Source organism: Somniosus microcephalus, chromosome 2 (genome assembly GCF_052327205.1).
Source record: "Somniosus microcephalus isolate GS21.2 chromosome 2, FLI_Smic_1.0, whole genome shotgun sequence".
In the NCBI taxonomy this organism is placed as follows: Eukaryota; Metazoa; Chordata; class Chondrichthyes; order Squaliformes; family Somniosidae; genus Somniosus; species Somniosus microcephalus.
In genome coordinates, this window is record NC_140988.1 from 7,332,537 (window position 1) to 7,354,145 (window position 21,609).

At 56.8% G+C, this 21,609-nt stretch overlaps 1 protein-coding gene across 2 annotated transcripts in view; it reads right to left on the minus strand.

Moving 5' to 3' along the window:
- Positions 1 to 219: 219 nt before the first annotated feature.
- mttp (microsomal triglyceride transfer protein) overlaps positions 220 to 21,609 on the minus strand; it is a 96,661-nt gene continuing 75,271 nt past the window's right edge. For both annotated transcript variants that reach the window (XM_086006259.1, XM_086006266.1), the window contains 4 exons: positions 13,605 to 13,832; positions 11,406 to 11,530; positions 7,612 to 7,782; positions 220 to 3,170 (listed from right to left, as the gene is read on the minus strand). In XM_086006259.1, the coding sequence (XP_085862385.1) occupies positions 3,005 to 3,170; positions 7,612 to 7,782; positions 11,406 to 11,530; positions 13,605 to 13,832 (690 nt within the window). In that variant the 3' untranslated portion in view covers positions 220 to 3,004. The remainder of the gene's footprint in view (positions 3,171 to 7,611; positions 7,783 to 11,405; positions 11,531 to 13,604; positions 13,833 to 21,609) is intronic.

The window sequence follows — 21,609 nt, forward strand, 5'->3', positions numbered from 1 at the left end:
TTAACAAGGTCAATCAAGGGAAAATAGCGTGGGTTGGCCACAAGTCGATGGAGGCGGGACTAAAACCCGACAAGCCTCCAGCACGCCCCCATTGGCAAAATCGCCCCCAACATTTCAGCACCGATGCATTTAACATAGCCTTTTTCAACGGTAGTGTTCGGACATATTTTCAGTCTGAATTGCAATGGGTTTGAAAGAAACGCACACATCACTTTCCCATTTCATTCAACCAGTTCTTTTTTCTCTTTAATCTTAGAATGTCCAAATTCTTAAAGCACCCACACACTTCACAAAGGAAATATATTTCTACAAACCTTAACCCTTTGTTTTATTTTATAAGCACTTGAAGTGGCAGATGCAGCAAGACCTGAGTAATAAAGGCAGTGGCATGGCTTTTTTTCTTTTAGGAAAGCAGGAACAGGAGGAGGCCATTCAGCCCCTCGAGCCTGTCCCGCCCTTCAATGAGATCATGGCTGATCTGTATGGAACCGAGCTCTGTAAGGAACAGGTGCACTCGGCAATCTCTCTATTTGTTTCAATCCTGCTAATATTGTGAGTTATAGCCCTGTCTCTCTCTCTCTCTCTCTCTTTTATAGTTCTTTCTTCATTTAGTTACAGACCTCACATTTTAAAAAACAGCTCTCATTTTCATCTTGTGTGTGTGTGTTCCCAACTTTTAGTTTTTGGAAAAAAAAAGTTTTCATCAAAAATACAGTTTTAGTTTCCCTTACTTTAGTTCTAGCCGTTTCAGGATTATTATTTTATTTTAGAGTTTATGCTTCAATGTTTGTCATAATTGTTGTTTTGCTTCTTACACAAAACACAAGAAACCTGAAGAAATAACCTGGGACTCGCTCGGCAATCGTCTGTTTCATTTCCCATTGTCTGCTCCAAAGAGGTTGCGGACGACTGACTGCTGGGCCCAGAGTTCTAGACTTCAGCCGAGGTTTTCCGAGTCGCATCGATGGGTTTTAGCCCACAACTATATTCCCTGCTCGTTTCAGATGACACACAGCTTAGGGTTGCCAACTCCTCCAGGATTGGCCTGGAGTCTCCAGGAATTGAAAATTAACCTCCAGGACACTGCCGCGACCAAAAAAACCCCGGGAGAAAAATCATCCCGGGGAGGGGGGGTGGGGGGGGGCATTAAACAAAAAAAAATTGTTCCTTTTTTTCCATTTTCTTTGAACACTTTCGTTTGCCAATGCTAAAAAAATCTGGGAGATTGGCTGTTTGATCGCGAGCCCAAGAATCATCTGACCAGGTAACGAAGAGTCTGTCGCTTCCCGATTGGCCGTGGCCGTGTCGGGTGACCAATGGCGAGTGTGTGTGGGTAGGCGGGGCGGTCGGTCATGCGATGAAACCGCCAGGAAAATACGTCCAACCAGGAGCTGGCGACCCTGGCCTTGAGGCCCAAGGGGCTGATTGTGCCGCCAACTGGCTGCTCCCGGTGAGTAATGGCGCTTGCGGAGGGGGAAACGCTGGCTCAGAAATCGTGGGTCTGAGGCCGAGACTTTCCATCGACGTTCATAAGACGGTGGCCCGGGACTTGTGCAAGCAATACACCTCGCAAACACTGCTGCTCCACAGGAGCTGAGATATCAAGGCTGAATTATCCCAATCTGCCCTAACCTATCTGCTATTCCATTCCCAAACACATCTATGTTGGCTGTGTCTTAAATTATAGGGTTTTTTTTCTGTACACTTTATGCTCAGTTTCTCTCTATTTCTTAAAAAAAACCTTTAAATACATGTAAAAATGCAAACATCACAAAGGTATTAAATTAATACACACACAGCCTTAAAGGGGAAGTGTATTCAACTGAATTGAAAAATTAATGCTAAATGTTAATACGGGGCGCGCTTCGCGGTGACTCAGCCTTCCCTTTAATGCCGTGTCTTTGTTGGGTGGAGGCAGCTGGGGAGAAGGATATTTTGGGGAGGGGGAGAGTTTACCAGAAAGCACTGGTACGGAGAACTTCCCGGTCCAGCAGCCCGTATCGGACAAACCCGCGGGCATCTTGCGGAAGGATCCGCTGCCCGCTCTCTTCCGTCAGCGGGCGGTGTTCAGTGCTGCCGTGGCAGCGCTCGGAAAATCAACCCCCCACCCCCGCCGCCCCTTGGTGTCGATGCCCGCCTTCGAGTGGCGCGCACCCGTGAAATCAGCCCTGGAAAGAGGGAGGAGAGGGTCGCGACTCTGGGAGGCCGGCTCCATTCATGCCGTCCCGTGAACAGGCGGCGACGGTGTCGCCCAGAAAGAGATTCCACGTGAACCTGTTTGACTACCATGTCGTCCCGTTTTGAATACCTCTTAATGTCTCTTCTTCTCTTTTGTTCTCTCCCAGCCTGGCCTCTTAATCTATTTCATTTCCTGTGCTTCTTTAGTCTTGACAAAGGGTTCACCCGAAACGTTGACTCTATTTTCTCTCCACGGATGTTGCCTGGCCTGCTGAGTTTTTCCAGCATTTTCTGTTGTTATTTCGGATTTCCAGCATCTGCAGTATTTTGCTATCTGACTACCAGCTGCCTCTGACCAGCTATGGGGGGGGGGGGGGGGAGGTGGAGACAGGGGGCGACGGATGGCTGGCTAACCTTAACCTAAGCCGCCCAGCGGGAAACTGAACAGATCGGGTTCAAAGCTGGGGTTTCACGTCCCGCACCTGATTTTGCTCTCTATTTACATTTTAACGGAGTGCGAATTCAGGTGGGGTGCTAAAAAAAATAAGGCATTGGACGCGACCTGGTCATTCTCCCAACCGCCGAGTTAGGTTAAAATTACATCCCGACATTAACTCGTCATAAAACGCAGCGACGGAAAGGCAGAGAGGCTCGCTTTCCCATTTAGGACTAGCTGACAATTCAGACCCATTCTCCGCTGAGTTGCCGGGGAGCCTGGTGTCAGCTCCCTCTACTGTTCGGTATCATTTCATTTATTGATTTATCCCCGGCAGCCTCTGCAAGTCAGCGACCGATCCACCCCCAACCCCTCCCGCCCCCCCCGGTCTCAGAACCAGTTTGACGAGTCCGACTCCATCGAAAAGACCCTCTTGCACATGTCGCTGTTTTCCTGGTGGAGAGGGAATTCCGATCCGGGCACCAGGGTTTTCTTTCCTTTCCGAGAGATGTACGATGCTCCAGATGGCAAGCTCTCATACTTGGTCACAAATTGCCTGTAAAAGCAAACGTGTGTTAGCGGAGGCCCTGGGTGTGCTCTGTCTCCATCTCGCAGAAGGCGGCAAATGTTCCTGGCTACAACATGTTCAGCCAGGCCAATAAATCGTGGACTGCTGCCAGGCCCATTGCCATCATCGAATCCTAGAACAGTGCAGCACAGAAGGAGGCCATTCAGCCCAACCAGTCTGCGCCGGCTCTTTCGAAGAGCAAGCCAATTCGTCCCACTCCCTACCCGCTCTTTCCCCATATCCCGGCAATTTTTTTCTCCTTCAAGTATTTATCCAATTCCCTTTTGAAGGCTACTATTGAATCTGTCTGTATCCACCGCCCTATCAGGCAGCGCATTCCAAATCCTCACCACTCGTTCCGAGCATTGGCTTGTCCATAACTTTCATCTGGAGCACTACATTCAATCTGGGCACCACCCCTCGGGAAGGATATATTGGCCTTGGAGGGGGAGCAGCCCAGATTCACCAGAATGATACCGGGGGCTAAAAGGGGTAAATTATGAGGACAGGTTGCACAGACTGGGCTTGTATTCGCTCGAGTACAGAAGATTAAGGGGTGATCTAATCGAGGTGTTTAAGATGATTAAAGGAGTTGATCGGGTAGAGAGAGAGAAACTATTTCCTCTGGTGAGGGGAGTCCAGAACAAGGGGGCAGAACCTTAAAATTAGAGCCAGGCCGTTCAGGTCAATTGAAAGTTTCAGAACTGAGATTGATACATTTTTGTTAGGCAAGGGTATTAAGGGTTATGGAACCAAGGTGGGCGGATGGAGTTAAGGTAAAGATGAGCTATAATCTAATAGAGTGGTGGAAAGGCTCGAGGGGCTGAATGGCCTCCTACTGTTCCTATGTAACAGGCTCGAGGGGCTGAATGGCCTCCTCCTGTTCCTATGTAATGGGCTTGAGGGGCTGAATGGCCCATTCCTGTTCCTATGTAACAGGCTCGAGGAGCTGAATGGCCTCCTCCTGTTCCTATGTAATAGGCTCGAGGGGCTGAATGGCCTCCTCCTGTTCCTGTGTAACAGGCTCAAGGGGCTGAATGGCCCATTCCTGTTCCTATGTAACAGGCTCGAGGGGCTGAATGGCCCATTCCTGTTCCTATGTAATTGGCTCGAGGGGCTGAATGGCCCGTTCCTGTTCCTATGTAACAGGCTCAAGTGGCTGAATGGCCTCCTCCTGTTCCTGTGCAACAGGCTCGAGGGGTTGAATGGCCTCCTCCTGTTCCTATGTAATGGGCTTGAGGGGCTGAATGGCCCATTCCTGTTCCTATGTAATAGGCTCGAGGGGCTGAATGGCCTCCTCCTGTTCCTATGTAACAGGATCGAGGGGCTGAATGGCCTCCTCCTGTTCCTATGTAATAGGCTCGAGGGGCTGAACGGCCTCCTCCTGTTCCTATGTAACAGGCTCAAGGGGCTAAATGGTCTCCTCCTGTTCCTATGCAACAGGCTCAAGGGGCTGAATGGCCTCCTCCTGTTCCTATGCAACGGTCTCGAGGGGCTGAATGGCCTCCCCCTGTTCCTATGTAATAGGCTTGAGGGGCTGAATGGCCTCCTCCTGTTCCTATGTAACAGGCTCGAGGGGCTGAATGGCCTCCTCCTGTTCCTATGTAATAGGCTCGAGGGGCTGAACGGCCTCCTCCTGTCCCTCTCCAATAGGCTCGAGGGGCTGAATGGCCCATTCCTGTTCCTATGTAACAGGCTCGAGGGGCTGAATGGCCTCCTCCTGTTCCTATGTAATGGGCTCGAGAGGCTGAATGACCCATTCCTGTTCCTATGTAACAGGCTCGAGGGGCTAAATGGCCTCCTCCTGTTCCTATGTAATAGGCTCGAGGGGCTGAATGGCCTCCTCCTGTTCCTATGTAACAGGCTCGAGGGGCTAAATGGCCTCCTCCTGTTCCTATGTAACAGGCTCGAGGGGCTGAATGGCCCATTCCTGTTCCTATGTAACAGGCTCGAGGAGCTGAATGGCCTCCTCCTGTTCCTATGTAATAGGCTCGAGGGGCTGAATGGCCTCCTACTGTTCCTGTGTAACAGGCTCAAGGGGCTGAATGGCCCATTCCTGTTCCTATGTAATCGGCTCGAGGGGCTGAATGGCCCATTCCTGTTCCTATGTAATCGGCTCGAGGGGCTGAATGGCCCGTTCCTGTTCCTATGTAACAGGCTCAAGTGGCTGAATGGCCTCCTCCTGTTCCTGTGTAACAGGCTCGAGGGGTTGAATGGCCTCCTCCTGTTCCTATGTAATGGGCTTGAGGGGCTGAATGGCCCATTCCTGTTCCTATGTAATAGGCTCGAGGGGCTGAATGGCCTCCTCCTGTTCCTATGTAGCAGGCTCGAGGGGCTGAATGGCCTCCTCCTGTTCTTATGTAATAGGCTCGAGGGGCTGAACGGCCTCCTCCTGTTCCTATGTAACAGGCTCAAGGGGCTAAATGGTCTCCTCCTGTTCCTATGCAACTGGCTGAAGGGGCTGAATGGCCTCCTCCTGTTCCTATGTAACGGTCTCGAGGGGCTGAATGGCCTCCTCCTGTTCCCATGTAATAGGCTCGAGGGGCTGAATGGCCTCCTCCTGTTCCTATATAACAGGCTCAAGGGGCTGAATGGCCTCCTCCTGTTCCTGTGTAACAGGCTCGAGGGGCTGAATGGCCTCCTCCTGTTCCTGTGTAACAGGCTCGAGGGGCTGAAGGCCTCCTCCTGTTCCTATGTAATAGGCTCGAGGGGCTGAATGGCCTCCTCCTGTTCCTATGTAACGGTCTTGAGGGGCTGAATGGCCTCCTCCTGTTCCTATGGTAACAGGCTCGAGGGGCTGAATGGCCTCCTCCTGTTCCTATGTAACGGTCTCGAGGGGCTGAATGGCCTCCTCCTGTTCCTATATAACAAGCTCGAGGGGCTGAATGGCCTCCTCCTGTTCCTATATAATAGGCTCGAGGGGCTGAATGGCCTCCTCCTGTTCCTATATAATAGGCTAGAGGGGCTGAATGGCCTCCTCCTGTTCCTATGTAACAGGCTCGAGGGGCTGAATGGCCTCCTCCTGTTCCTGTATAACAGGCTTGAGGGGCTGAATGGCCTCCTCCTGTTCCTATGTAACAGGCTCGAGGGGCTGAATGGCCTCCTCCTGTTCCTATGTAACAGGCTCGAGAGGCTGAATGGCCTCCTCCTGTTCCTATGTAACAGGCTCGAGGGGCTGAATGGCCTCCTCCTGTTCCTATGTGCCTCCAGCTGAAGGTCACGGCTGGGCGGTAAGCACTGGGGGCGGACTGGGTCAAGTCACGTTGGTTGCCACCGCACCCAAGGCCCCCTTTGCAGCAGCAGTAAGGAGGTGAGGAAGGAGAGGTCAACAGCGGTTCCAGCAGGGGCCTGGACGATCGGAAACACAGCTCGAGTGGCGGGAGGCATCACCGCCCTTCATTCTCCGCTGCTAGCCCACTCGATTTTGGGCGGGATCACGGAAAAGAATTCAGCCCTCAGGCAGTGAATGCTTTAGAAAGAGTACCACTATCGCGGGTTAGACCGAGCAGTAAATGGAAGAGTGGGACCAGGCAGTTTTTAGCTGTCACAATGACTCCCTCCCTGTGTTACTGACTTTTTCCATTGAGTCTACAGCACAGAAACAGGCCATTCGGCCCAACTGGTCCGTGCCGGTGTTCCTCCTCCCACCCCTCTTCATCTCACCCTATCAGCATATCCCTCTATTCCTTCCTCCCTCGTGTTTATCGAGCTTCCCCTTAAAGGCATCTATACTATTCACCTCAACCACTCCCTGTGGTAGCGAGTTCCACATTCTCACCACTCTCTGGGTAAAGAAGTTTCTCCTGAATTCCCCGTTGGATTTCTTGGTGACTCTCTTATATTGATGGCCTCTAGTTTCGGTCTCCCCCACAAGTGGAAACATCTTCTCTAGGTCCACCCTAATCAAACCCCCTGCATAATATTTAAAAGATCAGGTCGCCCCCCTCAGCCATCTCTTTTCTAGACCGAACGGAACATAGATACATAGAAGATGGGAGCAGGAATAGGCCATTCGGCCCCTCGAGGCTGTTCCGCCATTCAATGAGATCATGGCTGATCATCCAAATTCAGTACCGTGATGTAAGAAAACTACTAGGCACTTGGTCTAAGCGTAAAACAAAGCTTGAATCAACTGTTTTACAACATGGAGGTCTAGTTGTGTCCTTCACTAGTTCCTGTTAAGAATGTCCTGCGCAAGCTGGGCCCGTGACCGAGTATTTATACTCTCCCTGGACAGCGCCACCCATAGGCGGCTCAGTATTATTTCATAAGTCTTTCTTTCATGAATGACTGATTCATGTCACCCTGTCCCTGCTTTCTCCCCATATCCCTTGATCCCTTTAGCCTTAAGAAATATATCCAACTCCTTCTTGAATATATTTAATGAATTGTGAATATATTTAATGAATTGAACTGGTTTGTTTCTTACCAGAATGGAAACTGGTCTTTTATCATCTGCATACAGACCAGGAACGGATACTCGGAGAACTTCACTGTTGAGATGAAATCGAGCAGAGCCTCCGTTTCCACACTCAACTCCACACCGCTCTTTACAAACAACGAGTCCACCGTGATGTTGCAAATAACGACCATTGCACCTCTTGAGGACAAATGCGAAAAAGAACAGAAAGCCGGTTTTAGGCCGGTACGGCACACTTGATCCGCCGGACACTGAACCCAAACCACGCAATATTGTATTCATTATCTCTACTGCCTGCACTCTTCATTCAGACTTTAGACCAATTCATATACCTTTACATTAGGGATATCTAAGCTTGTCATCTCATGTGGCTGCATAGATGTGTACTGTGGTGCCTTAAGGGCCCATGTATAAAGAACAGTCGTAAGGCTGGAGGACTTTTTTTTTCATGGGATGTGGGTGTCATGGCAAGGCCGGCATTTATTGCCCATCCCTAGTTGCCCCTTGAGAAGGTGGTGGTGAGCCGCCTTCTTAAACCGCTGCAGCCCTGTGTGGTGAAGGTGCTCCCACAGCGCTGTTAGGGAGGGAGTTCCAGGATTTTGACCCAGCCACGATGAAGGATCAGCCGATTTATTTCCAAGTCAGGATGGTGTGTGACTTGGAGGGGAACTTGCAGGTGATGGTGTTCCCATGCGCCTGCTGCCCTTGTCCTTCTAGGTGGTAGAGGTCGAGGGTTTGGGAGGTGTTGCCGAAGAAGCCTTGGCGAGTTGCTGCAGTGCATCTTGTAGATGGTACACACTACAGCCACGGTACGCCGGTGGTGGAGGGAGTGAATGTTTAAGGTGGTGGATGGGGTGCCGATCAAGCGGGCTGCTTTTTTCCTGGATGGTGTCAAGCTTCTTGAGTGTTGTTGGAGCTGCACTCATCCAGGCAAGTGGAGAGTATTCCGTCACACTCCTTACTTGTGCCTTATAGATGGTGGAAAGGCTTTGGGAAGTCAGGAGGTAAGACACTCGCCGCAGAATACCTCTAGTTAAGTTTCTGGTCAATGGTGACCCCCAGGATGTTGATGGTGGAGGATTCGGCAATGGTAATGCCGTTGAATATCAAGGGGCGGTGGTTAGACTTTCGCTTGTTGGAGATAGTCATTGCCTGGCACTTCTGTGGCGCGAATGTTACCTGCCACTTATCAGCCCAAGCCTGAACATCGTCCAGGTCTTGTTGCATGCGGGCATGGACTGCTTCATTATCTGAGGAGTTGTGAATGGCGCTGAACACTGTGCAGTCATCAGCGAACATCCCCATTTCTGACCTTATGTTGGAGGGAAGGTCATTGATGAAGCAGCTGAAGATAGTTGGGCCTAGGACACTGCCCTGAGGAACTCCTGCAGCGATGTCCTGGGGCTGAGATGATTGACCTCCAACCACCAGAACCATCTTCCTTTGTGCTAGGTATGACTCCAGCCAGTGGAGCGTTTTCCCCCGATTCCAATTGACTTCAGTTTTACTAGGGCTCCTTGATGCCACACTCGGTCAAATGCTGCCTTGATGTCAAGGGCAGTCACTCTCACCTCACCTCTGGAATTTAGCTCCTTTGTCCATGTTTGGACCAAGGCTGTAATGAGGTCGGGAGCCGAGTGGTCCTGGCAGAACCCAAACTGGGCATCAGTGAGCAGGTTATTGGTGAGTAAGTGCCGCTTGATAGCACTGTCGATGACACCTTCCATCACTTTGCTGATGATTGAGAGTAGACTGATGGGGCAATAATTGGCCAGATTGGATTTGTCCAGCTTTTTCACATTGGGCAGTTTTTCACATTGTCAGATAGACGCCAGTGTTGTAGCTGTACTGGAACAGTTTGACTAGAGTCACGGCTAGTTCTGGAGCACAAGTCTTCAGCACGACAGCCGGGATGTTGTCGGGGCCCACAGCCTCTGCTGTATCCAGTGCACTCAGCCGTTTCTTGATATCACGTGGAGTGAATCAAATTAGCTGAAGACTGGCTTCTGTGATGGTGGGGACCTCTGGTGGAGGCCGATATGGATCGTTCACTCGGCACTTCTGGGTTGGTTCCCTGGCTTGATGGTAGAGTGAGGGATATGCCGGGCCATGAGGTTACAGATTGTGGTGGAATACAATTCTGCTGCTACTGATGGCCCACAGCACCTCCTGGATGCCCAGTTTTGAGTTGCTAGATCTGTTCTGAATCTATCCCATTTAGCATGATGTTAGTGCCACACAACACAATGGAGGGTGTCCTCAGTGTGAAGACAGGACTTCGTCACAATGACTCTGCGGTGGACACTGCTACCACTGCTGTCATTGACAGATGCATCTGCGGCAGGTAGATTGGTGAGGACGAGGTTAAGTAGGTTTTTTCCCTCGTATTGGTTCTCTCACCACCTGTCGCAGGCCCAGACTGGTGGCTATGTCCTTCAGGAGTCGGCCAGCACCCCCCAATATTTCCTCTGGTGGGGGGAGTCCAGAACAAGGGGGCATCAACTTAAAATTAGAGTCAGGCCGTTCAGGGGTGATGTCAGGAAGCACTTCTTCACACAAAGGGTGGTGGAAATCTGGAACTCTCTTCCCCCAAAAAGCTGTTGAGGCTGAGGGTCAATTGGAAATTTCAAAACTGAGATTGATAGATTTCTGTTAGGCAAGGGTATTAAGGGTTACGGAACCAAGGCGGGTAGATGGAGTTAAGATGCAGATCAGCTGTGATCTCACTGAATGGCGGGACAGGCTCATGGGGCTGAATGGCCTCCTCCTGTTCCTGCGTTGCTACAGTAAGTAAAAAAAAAGAAAGACTTGCATTTATATAAAGCCTTTCATGACCACTGGACGTCCCAAAGCACTTCACAGCCGATGAAGTACTTTTGAAGTGTAGTCACTGTTGTAATGTAGGAAACGGGGCAGCCAATTTGCGCACAGCAAGATCCCACAAACAGCAATGTGATAATGACCAGATAATCTGCTTTTAGTGATGTTGGTTGAGGGATAAATATTGGCCCCAGGACACCGGGGAGAACTCCCCTGCTCTTCTTCGAAATAGTGGTCGTGGGATCTTTTACGTCCACCTGAGAGAGCAGACGGGGCCTCGGTTTAATGTCTCATCCAAAAGACGGCACCCCCGACAGTGCAGCACTCCCTCAGCCCAGACCTCTGTGCCATCAAGACTACGCTTCTCCACTAGACTAGTGATCTAGTGACTAGTGGATCGCAAGTGGAGTTCGGGGCCAGGGATCGCGAGAATATCAGTGCTAATTTGATCCTGTGAGAGACAACATCATTCATGTCCGAGGCCGGGTCCCAGGAGCGAGGACGAGCCCAGCAACGAGGTCAAGGCCCAGGAGTGGCGCAGCGTGGACCAGCAGCGGGGTCGGGGCCCAGGGAAGGTGCGGCACGGGCCAACAGCGAGGTCGGGAGGACCACAATGCATCCTACGAAACCCAGGCAGAGAGGACCTGCGGGAAGGAGGGGGGAGGACAGTAGCAGTATGTGTGTGTGTGTGTGGCCGTTGTAGCAGAGCCTGGTCTCCAATCGTCTTGGATCCCCTTGCCATTGGACCAAGACCTTGCTCTGTCAAGCCCCGTGTGGTAGCTGGTGGGCAACGGCCACCCCACGTTAAAAGAATTCACGCACAGGCATCTTCCACCCTTTAAAATGAAGTTCGGGACCTGGAACGTCAGGACCCTCATGGACAACCCCTCCCTCAGCACTGCACTGGGAGTGTCAGCCTAGATTTATGTGCTTGTTGAAAAGCAATTAAACAGCAGCCCGCACAGCGCCGCGAAGCCTCGTACCTGTTGGTGACGGTGGTTTTCGACTCCCGGTACCACAGGCTGAATTCCATCCCACCTGAGATATCAATGGACAACCCTCCTTGGAACTCCACCGCTGCCTTCAGTCCTGACTGCAGCTGAAACACCTGAAGCAAAAAGAGAACGCGGGGTTTCAATCTCCCCTGAAACCAGTCGGCAGCTGCACCGACACTTTGGCGAAACCTTGGCGTTACAACACGTTTCCCGCGGCCTGGCTTATTACAAGCTGTTCTTGGTTTAATCGCTTATATCACAGAAACCTCACAGTGCAGATAGAGGCCATTTCGGCCCATCGAGCCTGCACCGACACGTATCCCACCCGATCCCCGTAACCCCACGTATTTAATCCCCCTAACACTAAGGGTCAATTTTATCATAGCCAATCAACCTAACCTGCACATCTTTGGACTTGTTGCTGGGATAATGAGATGTTGAGGCAGAGAAAGGTTTCCTCGCTGATTAATCCTCAAGATTTGCAAACGGGTGGATTTTTCTCTTACATTGAGTTACACAGTATTTCCAGCACAGACACAGGCCATTCGGCCCAACTGGTCCGTGCCGGTGTTTATGCTCCACACCAGCCTCTTCATCTCACCCTATGACGATAACCTTCTATTCCTTTCTCCCTCATGTACTTATCAAGCTTCCCCCTTAAGGTTCCGCTTAAAGGCATCGACGCTATTCGCCTCAACCACTCCCTGTGGCAGCGAGTTCCACATTCTCACCACTCTCTGGGTAAAGAAGTTTCTCCTGAATTCCTTCTTGGATTAATTAGTGACTATCTTACATTGATGGCCCCTAGTTTTTGGACTCCCCCACAATAGGAAACATCTTCTCTACGTCTATCCTATCGAAACCATCCATAATTTTAAAGACCTCTATCAGGTCGTCCCTCAGTCTAGAGAAAAGAACCCGGCCTGGTTAGAACCTCTCAGTTCTGCTGTCAAACTTGTCAATCTTTTTTGCACCTTCTCCAGTGCCTCTGGTCTCACAGGATACATGCATTTAAGGGGAAGCTAGATAAATACACGAGGGAGTAAAGTACAGAAGGTTATGGTTAGATAAAGTGGGGTGGGAGGAGGCTGGTGTGGAGCATAAACACCAGCACGGACCAGTTGGGCTGAATGGCCTGTTTCTGTGCTGTAAATTCTATGTAATACTTGATTCTATGCTTGATTGGCACCCCATCCACCACCTTAAACATTCACTCCCTCCACCACCGGCGTGCCGTGGCTGCAGTGTGGACCATCTACAAGATGCACTGCAGCAACTCGCCAAGGCTTCTTCGGCAGCACCTCCCAAACCCGCGACCTCTTCCACCTAGAAGGACAAGGGCAGCAGGCGCATGGGAACACCACCACCTCCAAGTTCCCCTCCAAGTCACACAACAATCTGACTTGGTCAAAATCCTGGAACTCCCTCCCTAACAGCACTGTGGGAGTACCTTCACCACACGGACTGCAGTGGTTCAAGAAGGCGGCTCACCGCCACCTTCTCGAGGGCAACTAGGGATGGGCAATAAATGCTGGCCTTGCCAGCAACGCCCACATCCCGCTAATAAAATTTTTTCTTTAATTATGTAAAAGAATACATAGAATTCTACGTAAACTTGAGGTCATCCAAAACTCGGCTGCCCATGTCCTAACTCGCACCAAGTCCCGTTCACCCATCACCCCTGTGCTCGCTGACCTATATTGGCTACCAGTTAAGCAACGTCTCGATTTTAAAATTCTCATCCTTGTTTTCAAATCCCTCCATGGCCTCGCCCCCTCCCTATCCCTGTAATCTCCTCCAGTCCTACAACCACCCCGAGATCTCTGCGTTCTGGCCTCTTGAACATCCCCGATTTTAATCGCTCCACACTTGGCGGCCGTGCCTTCAGCTGCCTGGGCCCCAAACTCTGGAATTCCCTCCTTAAACCTCTCCGCCTCTCTCTCCTCCTTTAAGACGCTCCTTAAAACCGACCTCTTTGACCAAGCTTTAGGTCACCTGTCCCTAGTATCTCCTTATGTGGCTCGGTGTCAAATTTTTCATCTTATAACACTCCTTGGGACATTTTACTATGTTAAAGTCGCTATATAAACACAGGTTGTTGTTGTTGTAAAATTTTCTACCCTATCGAATTATCTTGACCGTCATCTGAAAATCCAGAACTAAAGGTCGGAGGCGATGGACGGATACCTGGGAATGATCGACAAGCAGAATAAGGCCTTTGACCACGCTCACTGGCTCTCCCGTCGCTGTGAACATCTTGGCCATTAAGTCGCTGTAGCCTCGGAAGAAGGTGACTGGCCTGAGCTGGACGTCAAAGAGCACCGCAGACATCCCCACCAGGGACTCGAGCTCCGCCTCACCTTCATCGGGTGTCGCAGCTATTAGAGACTCTAAGCCCTGGGCTTCAATCACAACCTGCAACAAAATAAAATGTCACGCTTCGATAACTCAAGCAGGCCTAATACACCGATGACCACAACTCACGTTTATCCAGGCAGGCACTCCCAGTGCAGTACTGAGGGAGCGCCGCACTGTCGGAGGGGCAGTACTGAGAGAGTGCAGTGATGTCGGAGGTGCAGTACTGAGGGAGCGTCCCACTGTCGGAGGGGCAGTATTGAGGGTGAGCTGCACTGCCGGAGGGGCAGTACTGAGGGAACGCCGCACTGTCGGAGGGGAGGTACTGAGGGAGTGCCGCACTGTTGGAGAGGCAGTACTGAGGGAGCGCCACACTGTCGGAGGGGAGGTACTGAGGGAGTGTTGCACTGTAGGAGGGGCAGTACTGAGGGAGTGCCGCACTGTTGGAGGGGCAGTACTGAGGGAGTGCCGCACTGTCGGAGGGGCAGTGCTGAGGGAGCGCCGCACTGTCAGAGGGGCAGTACTGAGGGAGCGCCGCACTGTCGGAGGGGCAGTACTGAGGGAGCACTGCACCATCGGAGGGGCAGTACTGAGGGAGCGCCACACTGTCGGAGGAGCAGTACTGAGGGAGCGCCGCACTGTCGGAGGGGCAGTACTGAGGGAGCGCTGCACTGTCGGAGGGGCAGTACTGAGGGAGCGCCGCACTGTCAGAGGGGCAGTACTGAGGGAGCGCCGCACTGTCAGAGGGGCAGTACTGAGGGAGCGCCACACTGTCGGAGGGGCTGTCTTTTGGATGAGACGTTAAACTGGGGCCCCGTCTGCTCCCTCAGGTGGACTTAAAAGATCCTGTGGCACTATTTTGAAGAAGAGCCGGGGAGCTCTCAGTGTCCTGGGGCCAATATTTATCCCTCGAACAACATCACTAAAGACAGATTATCTGGTCATTATCAGATTGTGGGAGCTTGCTGTGCGCAAAATTGGCTGCCACATTTCCTACATTACAACAGTGACTGCACTTCAGAAAGCTGTAAAGTGCTTTGGGTCCTCCGGTGGTGGTGAAAGACGCTATAGAAATGCAAGTTCTTGCTCGTGGCTTTAAAGTTAAAAAAAATCCCGAGGCAGAAAATGGACGGTGAGCCAAAGACAAAAGCCAGATCAAAAGCGGTGGGTTTGAAAGAGGGTCTTAAAGGAGGCGAGAGGGAGGGGCAGAGTCCTAAAGATCGGCAGCACATTGCCCGGTGACCGATATGCGCTGTAGGTGCACCAGGTTCCCCACCACTCGTGCCTACTCGGAACATTAAGCCTAAAGCTTCTGCTTCAATCGGCCTTGGAGTCGAGCTGTCCATGTTCCAACAGTACACCGACACGCTGCCCGGCCCGGCCCGTGCTCCCCGGGGAGCAGTACACCGACACACTGCCCGGCCCGGCCCGTGCTCCCCGGGGAGCAGTACACCGACACACTGCCCGGCCCGTGCCCCCCAGGGAGCAGTACACCGACACCCTGCCCGGCCCGTGCTCCCCGGGGAGCAGTACACCGACACGCTGCCCGGCCCGGCCCGTGCTCCCCGGGGAGCAGTACACCGACACGCTGCCCGGCCCGGCCTGTGCTCCCCGGGGAGCAGTACACCGACACGCTGCCCGGCCCGGCCCGTGCTCCCCGGGGAGCAGTACACCGACACCCTGCCCGGCCCGTGCTCCCCGGGGAGCAGTACACCGACACACTGCCTGGCCTGTGCTCCCCGGGGAGCAGTACACCGACACGCTGCCCGGCCCGGCCTGTGCTCCCCGGGGAGCAGTACACCGACACGCTGCCCGGCCCGGCCTGTGCTCCCCGGGGAGCAGTACACCGACACGCTGCCCGGCCCGGCCCGTGCTCCCCGGGGAGCAGTACACCGACACGCTGCCCGGCCCGGCCTGTGCTCCCCGGGGAGCAGTACACCGACACGCTGCCCAGCCCGGCCCGTGCTCCCCGGGGAGCAGTACACCGACAACCTGCCCGGCCCGTGCTCCCCGGGGGGCAGTACACCGACACACTGCCTGGCCTGTGCTCCCCGGGGAGCAGTACACCGACACGCTGCCCGGCCCGGCCTGTGCTCCCCGGGGAGCAGTACACCGACACACTGCCCGGCCTGTGCTCCCCGGGGAGCAGTACACCGACACGCTGCCCGACCCGGCCTGTGCTCCCCGGGGAGCAGTACACCGACACACTGCCTGGCCTGTGCTCCCCGGGGAGCAGTACACCGACACACTGCCCGGCCTGTGCTCCCCGGGAGGAGTACACCGACACCCTGCCCGTGCTCCCCGGGGAGCAGTACACCGACACACTGCCTGGCCCGTGCTCCCCGGGGAGCAGTACACCGACACCCTGCCTGGCCCGTGCTCCCCGGGGAGCAGTACACCGACACACTGTCTGGCCCGTGCCCCCCGGGGAGCAGTACACCGACACCCTGCCCGGCCCGTGCTCCCCGGGGAGCAGTACACCGACACGCTGCCTGGCCCGTGCTCCCCGGGAGGAGTACACCGACACCCTGCCCGGCCCGTGCTCCCCGGGGAGCAGTACACCGACACGCTGCCTGGCCCGTGCTCCCCGGGGAGCAGTACACCGACACACTGCCCGGCCTGTGCTCCCCGGGGAGCAGTACACCGACACACTGCCCGGCCCGGCCTGTGCTCCCCGGGGAGCAGTACACCGACACCCTGCCCGGCCCGTGCTCCCCGGGGAGCAGTACACCGACACCCTGCCCGGCCCGTGCTCCCCGGGGAGCAGTACACCGACACCCTGCCCGGCCCATGCTCCCCGGGGAGCAGTACACCGACACCCTGCCCGGCCCGTGCTCCCCGGGGAGCAGTACACCGACACGCTGCCTGGCCTGTGCTCCCCGGGGAGCAGTACACCGACACACTGCCCGGCCCGGCCCGTGCTCCCCGGGGAGCAGTACACCGACACACTGCCCGGCCCGTGCCCCCCAGGGAGCAGTACACCGACACCCTGCCCGGCCCGTGCTCCCCGGGGAGCAGTACACCGACACGCTGCCCGGCCCGGCCCGTGCTCCCCGGGGAGCAGTACACCGACACGCTGCCCGGCCCGGCCTGTGCTCCCCGGGGAGCAGTACACCGACACGCTGCCCGGCCCGGCCCGTGCTCCCCGGGGAGCAGTACACCGACACCCTGCCCGGCCCGTGCTCCCCGGGGAGCAGTACACCGACACACTGCCTGGCCTGTGCTCCCCGGGGAGCAGTACACCGACACGCTGCCCGGCCCGGCCTGTGCTCCCCGGGGAGCAGTACACCGACACGCTGCCCGGCCCGGCCTGTGCTCCCCGGGGAGCAGTACACCGACACGCTGCCCGGCCCGGCCCGTGCTCCCCGGGGAGCAGTACACCGACACGCTGCCCGGCCCGGCCTGTGCTCCCCGGGGAGCAGTACACCGACACGCTGCCCAGCCCGGCCCGTGCTCCCCGGGGAGCAGTACACCGACAACCTGCCCGGCCCGTGCTCCCCGGGGGGCAGTACACCGACACACTGCCTGGCCTGTGCTCCCCGGGGAGCAGTACACCGACACGCTGCCCGGCCCGGCCTGTGCTCCCCGGGGAGCAGTACACCGACACACTGCCCGGCCTGTGCTCCCCGGGGAGCAGTACACCGACACGCTGCCCGACCCGGCCTGTGCTCCCCGGGGAGCAGTACACCGACACACTGCCTGGCCTGTGCTCCCCGGGGAGCAGTACACCGACACACTGCCCGGCCTGTGCTCCCCGGGAGGAGTACACCGACACCCTGCCCGTGCTCCCCGGGGAGCAGTACACCGACACACTGCCTGGCCCGTGCTCCCCGGGGAGCAGTACACCGACACCCTGCCTGGCCCGTGCTCCCCGGGGAGCAGTTCACCGACACACTGTCTGGCCCGTGCCCCCCGGGGAGCAGTACACCGACACCCTGCCCGGCCCGTGCTCCCCGGGGAGCAGTACACCGACACGCTGCCTGGCCCGTGCTCCCCGGGAGGAGTACACCGACACCCTGCCCGGCCCGTGCTCCCCGGGGAGCAGTACACCGACACGCTGCCTGGCCCGTGCTCCCCGGGGAGCAGTACACCGACACACTGCCCGGCCTGTGCTCCCCGGGGAGCAGTACACCGACACACTGCCCGGCCCGGCCTGTGCTCCCCGGGGAGCAGTACACCGACACCCTGCCCGGCCCGTGCTCCCCGGGGAGCAGTACACCGACACCCTGCCCGGCCCGTGCTCCCCGGGGAGCAGTACACCGACACCCTGCCCGGCCCATGCTCCCCGGGGAGCAGTACACCGACACCCTGCCCGGCCCGTGCTCCCCGGGGAGCAGTACACCGACACGCTGCCTGGCCTGTGCTCCCCGGGGAGCAGTACACCGACACACTGCCCGGCCCGTGCTCCCCGGGGAGCAGTACACCGACACGCTGCCTGGCCCGTGCTCCCCAGGGAGCAGTACACCGACACACTGCCCGGCCCGTGCTCCCCGGGGCGCAGTACACCGACACACTGCCCGGCCCGTGCTCCCCAGGGAGCAGTACACCGACACACTGCCTGGCCCGTGCTCCCCGGGGAGCAGTACACCGACACACTGCCCGGCCCGTGCTCCCCAGGGAGCAGTACACCGACACACTGCCTGGCCTGTGCTCCCTGGGGAGCAGTACACCGACACACTGCCCGGCCCGTGCTCCCCAGGGAGCAGTACACCGACACACTGCCCGGCCCGTGCTCCCCGGGGCGCAGTACACCGACACACTGCCCGGCCCGTGCCCCCCAGGGAGCAGTACACCGACACACTGCCTGGCCCGTGCTCCCCGGGGAGCAGTACACCGACACGCTGCCTGGCCCGTGCTCCCCGGGGAGCAGTACACCGACACACTGCCTGGCCCGTGCTCCCCGGGGAGCAGTACACCGACACACTGCCCGGCCCGTGCTCCCCGGGGAGCAGTACACCGACACACTGCCTGGCCCGTGCTCCCCGGGGAGCAGTACACCGACACCCTGCCCGGCCCGTGCTCCCCGGGGAGCAGTACACCGACACACTGCCCGGCCCGTGCTCCCCGGGGAGCAGTACACCGACACACTGCCTGGCCCGTGCTCCCCGGGGAGCAGTACACCGACACACTGCCCGGCCTGGCCCGTGCTCCCCGGGGAGCAGTACACCGACACCCTGCCTGGCCCGTGCCCCCCGGGGAGCAGTACACCGACACACTGCCCGGCCCGTGCTCCCCGGGGAGCAGTACACCGACACACTGCCCGGCCCGTGCTCCCCGGGGAGCAGTACACCGACACACTGCCCGGCCCGTGCTCCCCGGGGAGCAGTACACCGACACACTGCCCGGCCCGTGCTCCCCGGGGAGCAGTACACCGACACCCTGCCTGGCCCGTGCTCCCCGGGGAGCAGTACACCGACACACTGCCCGGCCCGTGCTCCCCGGGGAGCAGTACACCGACACACTGCCCGGCCCGTGCTCCCCGGGGAGCAGTACACCGACACACTGCCCGGCCCGTGCTCCCCGGGGAGCAGTACACCGACACCCTGCCTGGCCCGTGCTCCCCGGGGAGCAGTACACCGACACGCTGCCTGGCCCGTGCTCCCCGGGGAGCAGTACACCGACACACTGCCTGGCCCGTGCTCCCCGGGGAGCAGTACACCGACACCCTGCCTGGCCCGTGCTCCCCGGGGAGCAGTACACCGACACGCTGCCTGGCCCGTGCTCCCCGGGGAGCAGTACACCGACACCCTGCCTGGCCCGTGCTCCCCGGGGAGCAGTACACCGACACCCTGCCCGGCCCGTGCTCCCCGGGGAGCAGTACACCGACACACTGCCTGGCCCGTGCTCCCCGGGGAGCAGTACACCGACACCCTGCCTGGCCCGTGCTCCCCGGGGAGCAGTACACCGACACACTGCCTGGCCTGTGCTCCCCGGGGAGCAGTACACCGACACCCTGCCTGGCCCGTGCTCCCCGGGGAGCAGTACACCGACACACTGCCCGGCCCGTGCTCCCCGGGGAGCAGTACACCGACACCCTGTCTGGCCCGTGCTCCCCGGGGAGCAGTACACCGACACCCTGCCCGGCCCGTGCCCCCCGGGGAGCAGTACACCGACACGCTGCCTGGCCCGTGCTCCCCGGGGAGCAGTACACCGACACCCTGCCCGGCCCGTGCTCCCCGGGGAGCAGTACACCGACACGCTGCCTGGCCCGTGCTCCCCGGGGAGCAGTACACCGACACGCTGCCCGGCCCGTGCTCCCCGGGGAGCAGTACACCGACACGCTGCCTGGCCCGTGCTCCCCGGGGAGCAGTACACCGACACGCTGCCTGGCCCGTGCTCCCCGGGGAGCAGTACACCGACACACTGCCCGGCCCGTGCTCCCCGGGGAGCAGTACACCGACACACTGCCCGGCCCGTGCCCCCCAGGGAGCAGTACACCGACACACTGCCCGGCCCGTGCTCCCCGGGGCGCAGTACACCGACACACTGCCTGGCCCGTGCTCCCCGGGGAGCAGTACACCGACACACTGCCTGGCCCGTGCTCCCCGGGGAGCAGTACACCGACACACTGCCCGGCCCGTGCTCCCCGGGGAGCAGTACACCGACACACTGCCTGGCCCGTGCTCCCCGGGGCGCAGTACACCGACACACTGCCTGGCCCGTGCTCCCCGGGGAGCAGTACACCGACACACTGCCCGGCCTGTGCTCCCCGGGGAGCAGTACACCGACACACTGCCCGGCCCGTGCTCCCCGGGGAGCAGTACACCGACACACTGCCTGGCCCGTGCTCCCCGGGGAGCAGTACACCGACACCCTGCCTGGCCCGTGTGTGATGAAATATATTCCATTCATCACTGCCTGTTTTCTGTGTCTTCTAACTGCCTGCTTTCTGTGTCTTTTCCCTTCCCCCAGTCCTCATGTATTATGCATTGGAATGTGCTGGAACTGGTTGTGTGCAGGGCTCCGCCCATACCTGGCTCCTTTGTAATCTAACTTCAGTCCGGCATCAGCCTCCTGAAGGTAGACATCTCTCTATTTTACGTGTTATGTTCTGAGTTAATAAAAGCCTTACTTTTGTTCTGCTAACTTCGAGTCTCGGAATAATTGAGGCACATCAATTTTATTAACTCAATTTTCAACACTATGGATCAACTCCTTGTGGTAAACCACTGTCATACCTGTCTGTGTCTGTATGTGTATTCCACTAGGTACAGGTCTGGACATGCCTCGGCTGACTCCTCCCACTATTCCAGGTATATAAGTGACTACCTCCCAGTCCCTTAGTATTCTGGACGGGTCGACCACTCGAGACAAGACCTTCATTCTTTAGTTAATAAAAGCCTGATTGTTACTCGCTCAACCTCAGTCTTTTGAGTAATTGATGGCGCATCAATTTTATTAACTAAATTTTTTATAATGGAGAAGATCCTCACACCAGCATGCCTGGACCTGGACAGTCGGGAAGCGGACGCTTCCACCAAGTTTGCTCACTGGCTCACGTGCTTCGAGACATTCCTGACTGCCTCCACTGCGGTCGAAACGGATGCGGACAAACTGTCTGTCCTGTTCTCCAAGGTGAACCACCGAGTGTACTCAGTCATCCGGGACGCGACCTCGTACACAGCCGCCCTCCAGCTCCTCAAGACCCAGTACACGCGCCCTGTGAACGAAGTATACGCTAGGCACCTTCTGGGGAGTCGCAAGCAACAACCTGGGGAATCGACTGAGGAATACCTCCAAGCACTGTCCGTGCTTGGCCGGGCCTGTGGGTGTAAGGCGGTAACGCCCACTAAGTACACGGAGGAACTGATCCGGGATGCCTTCGTAGCGGGCCACA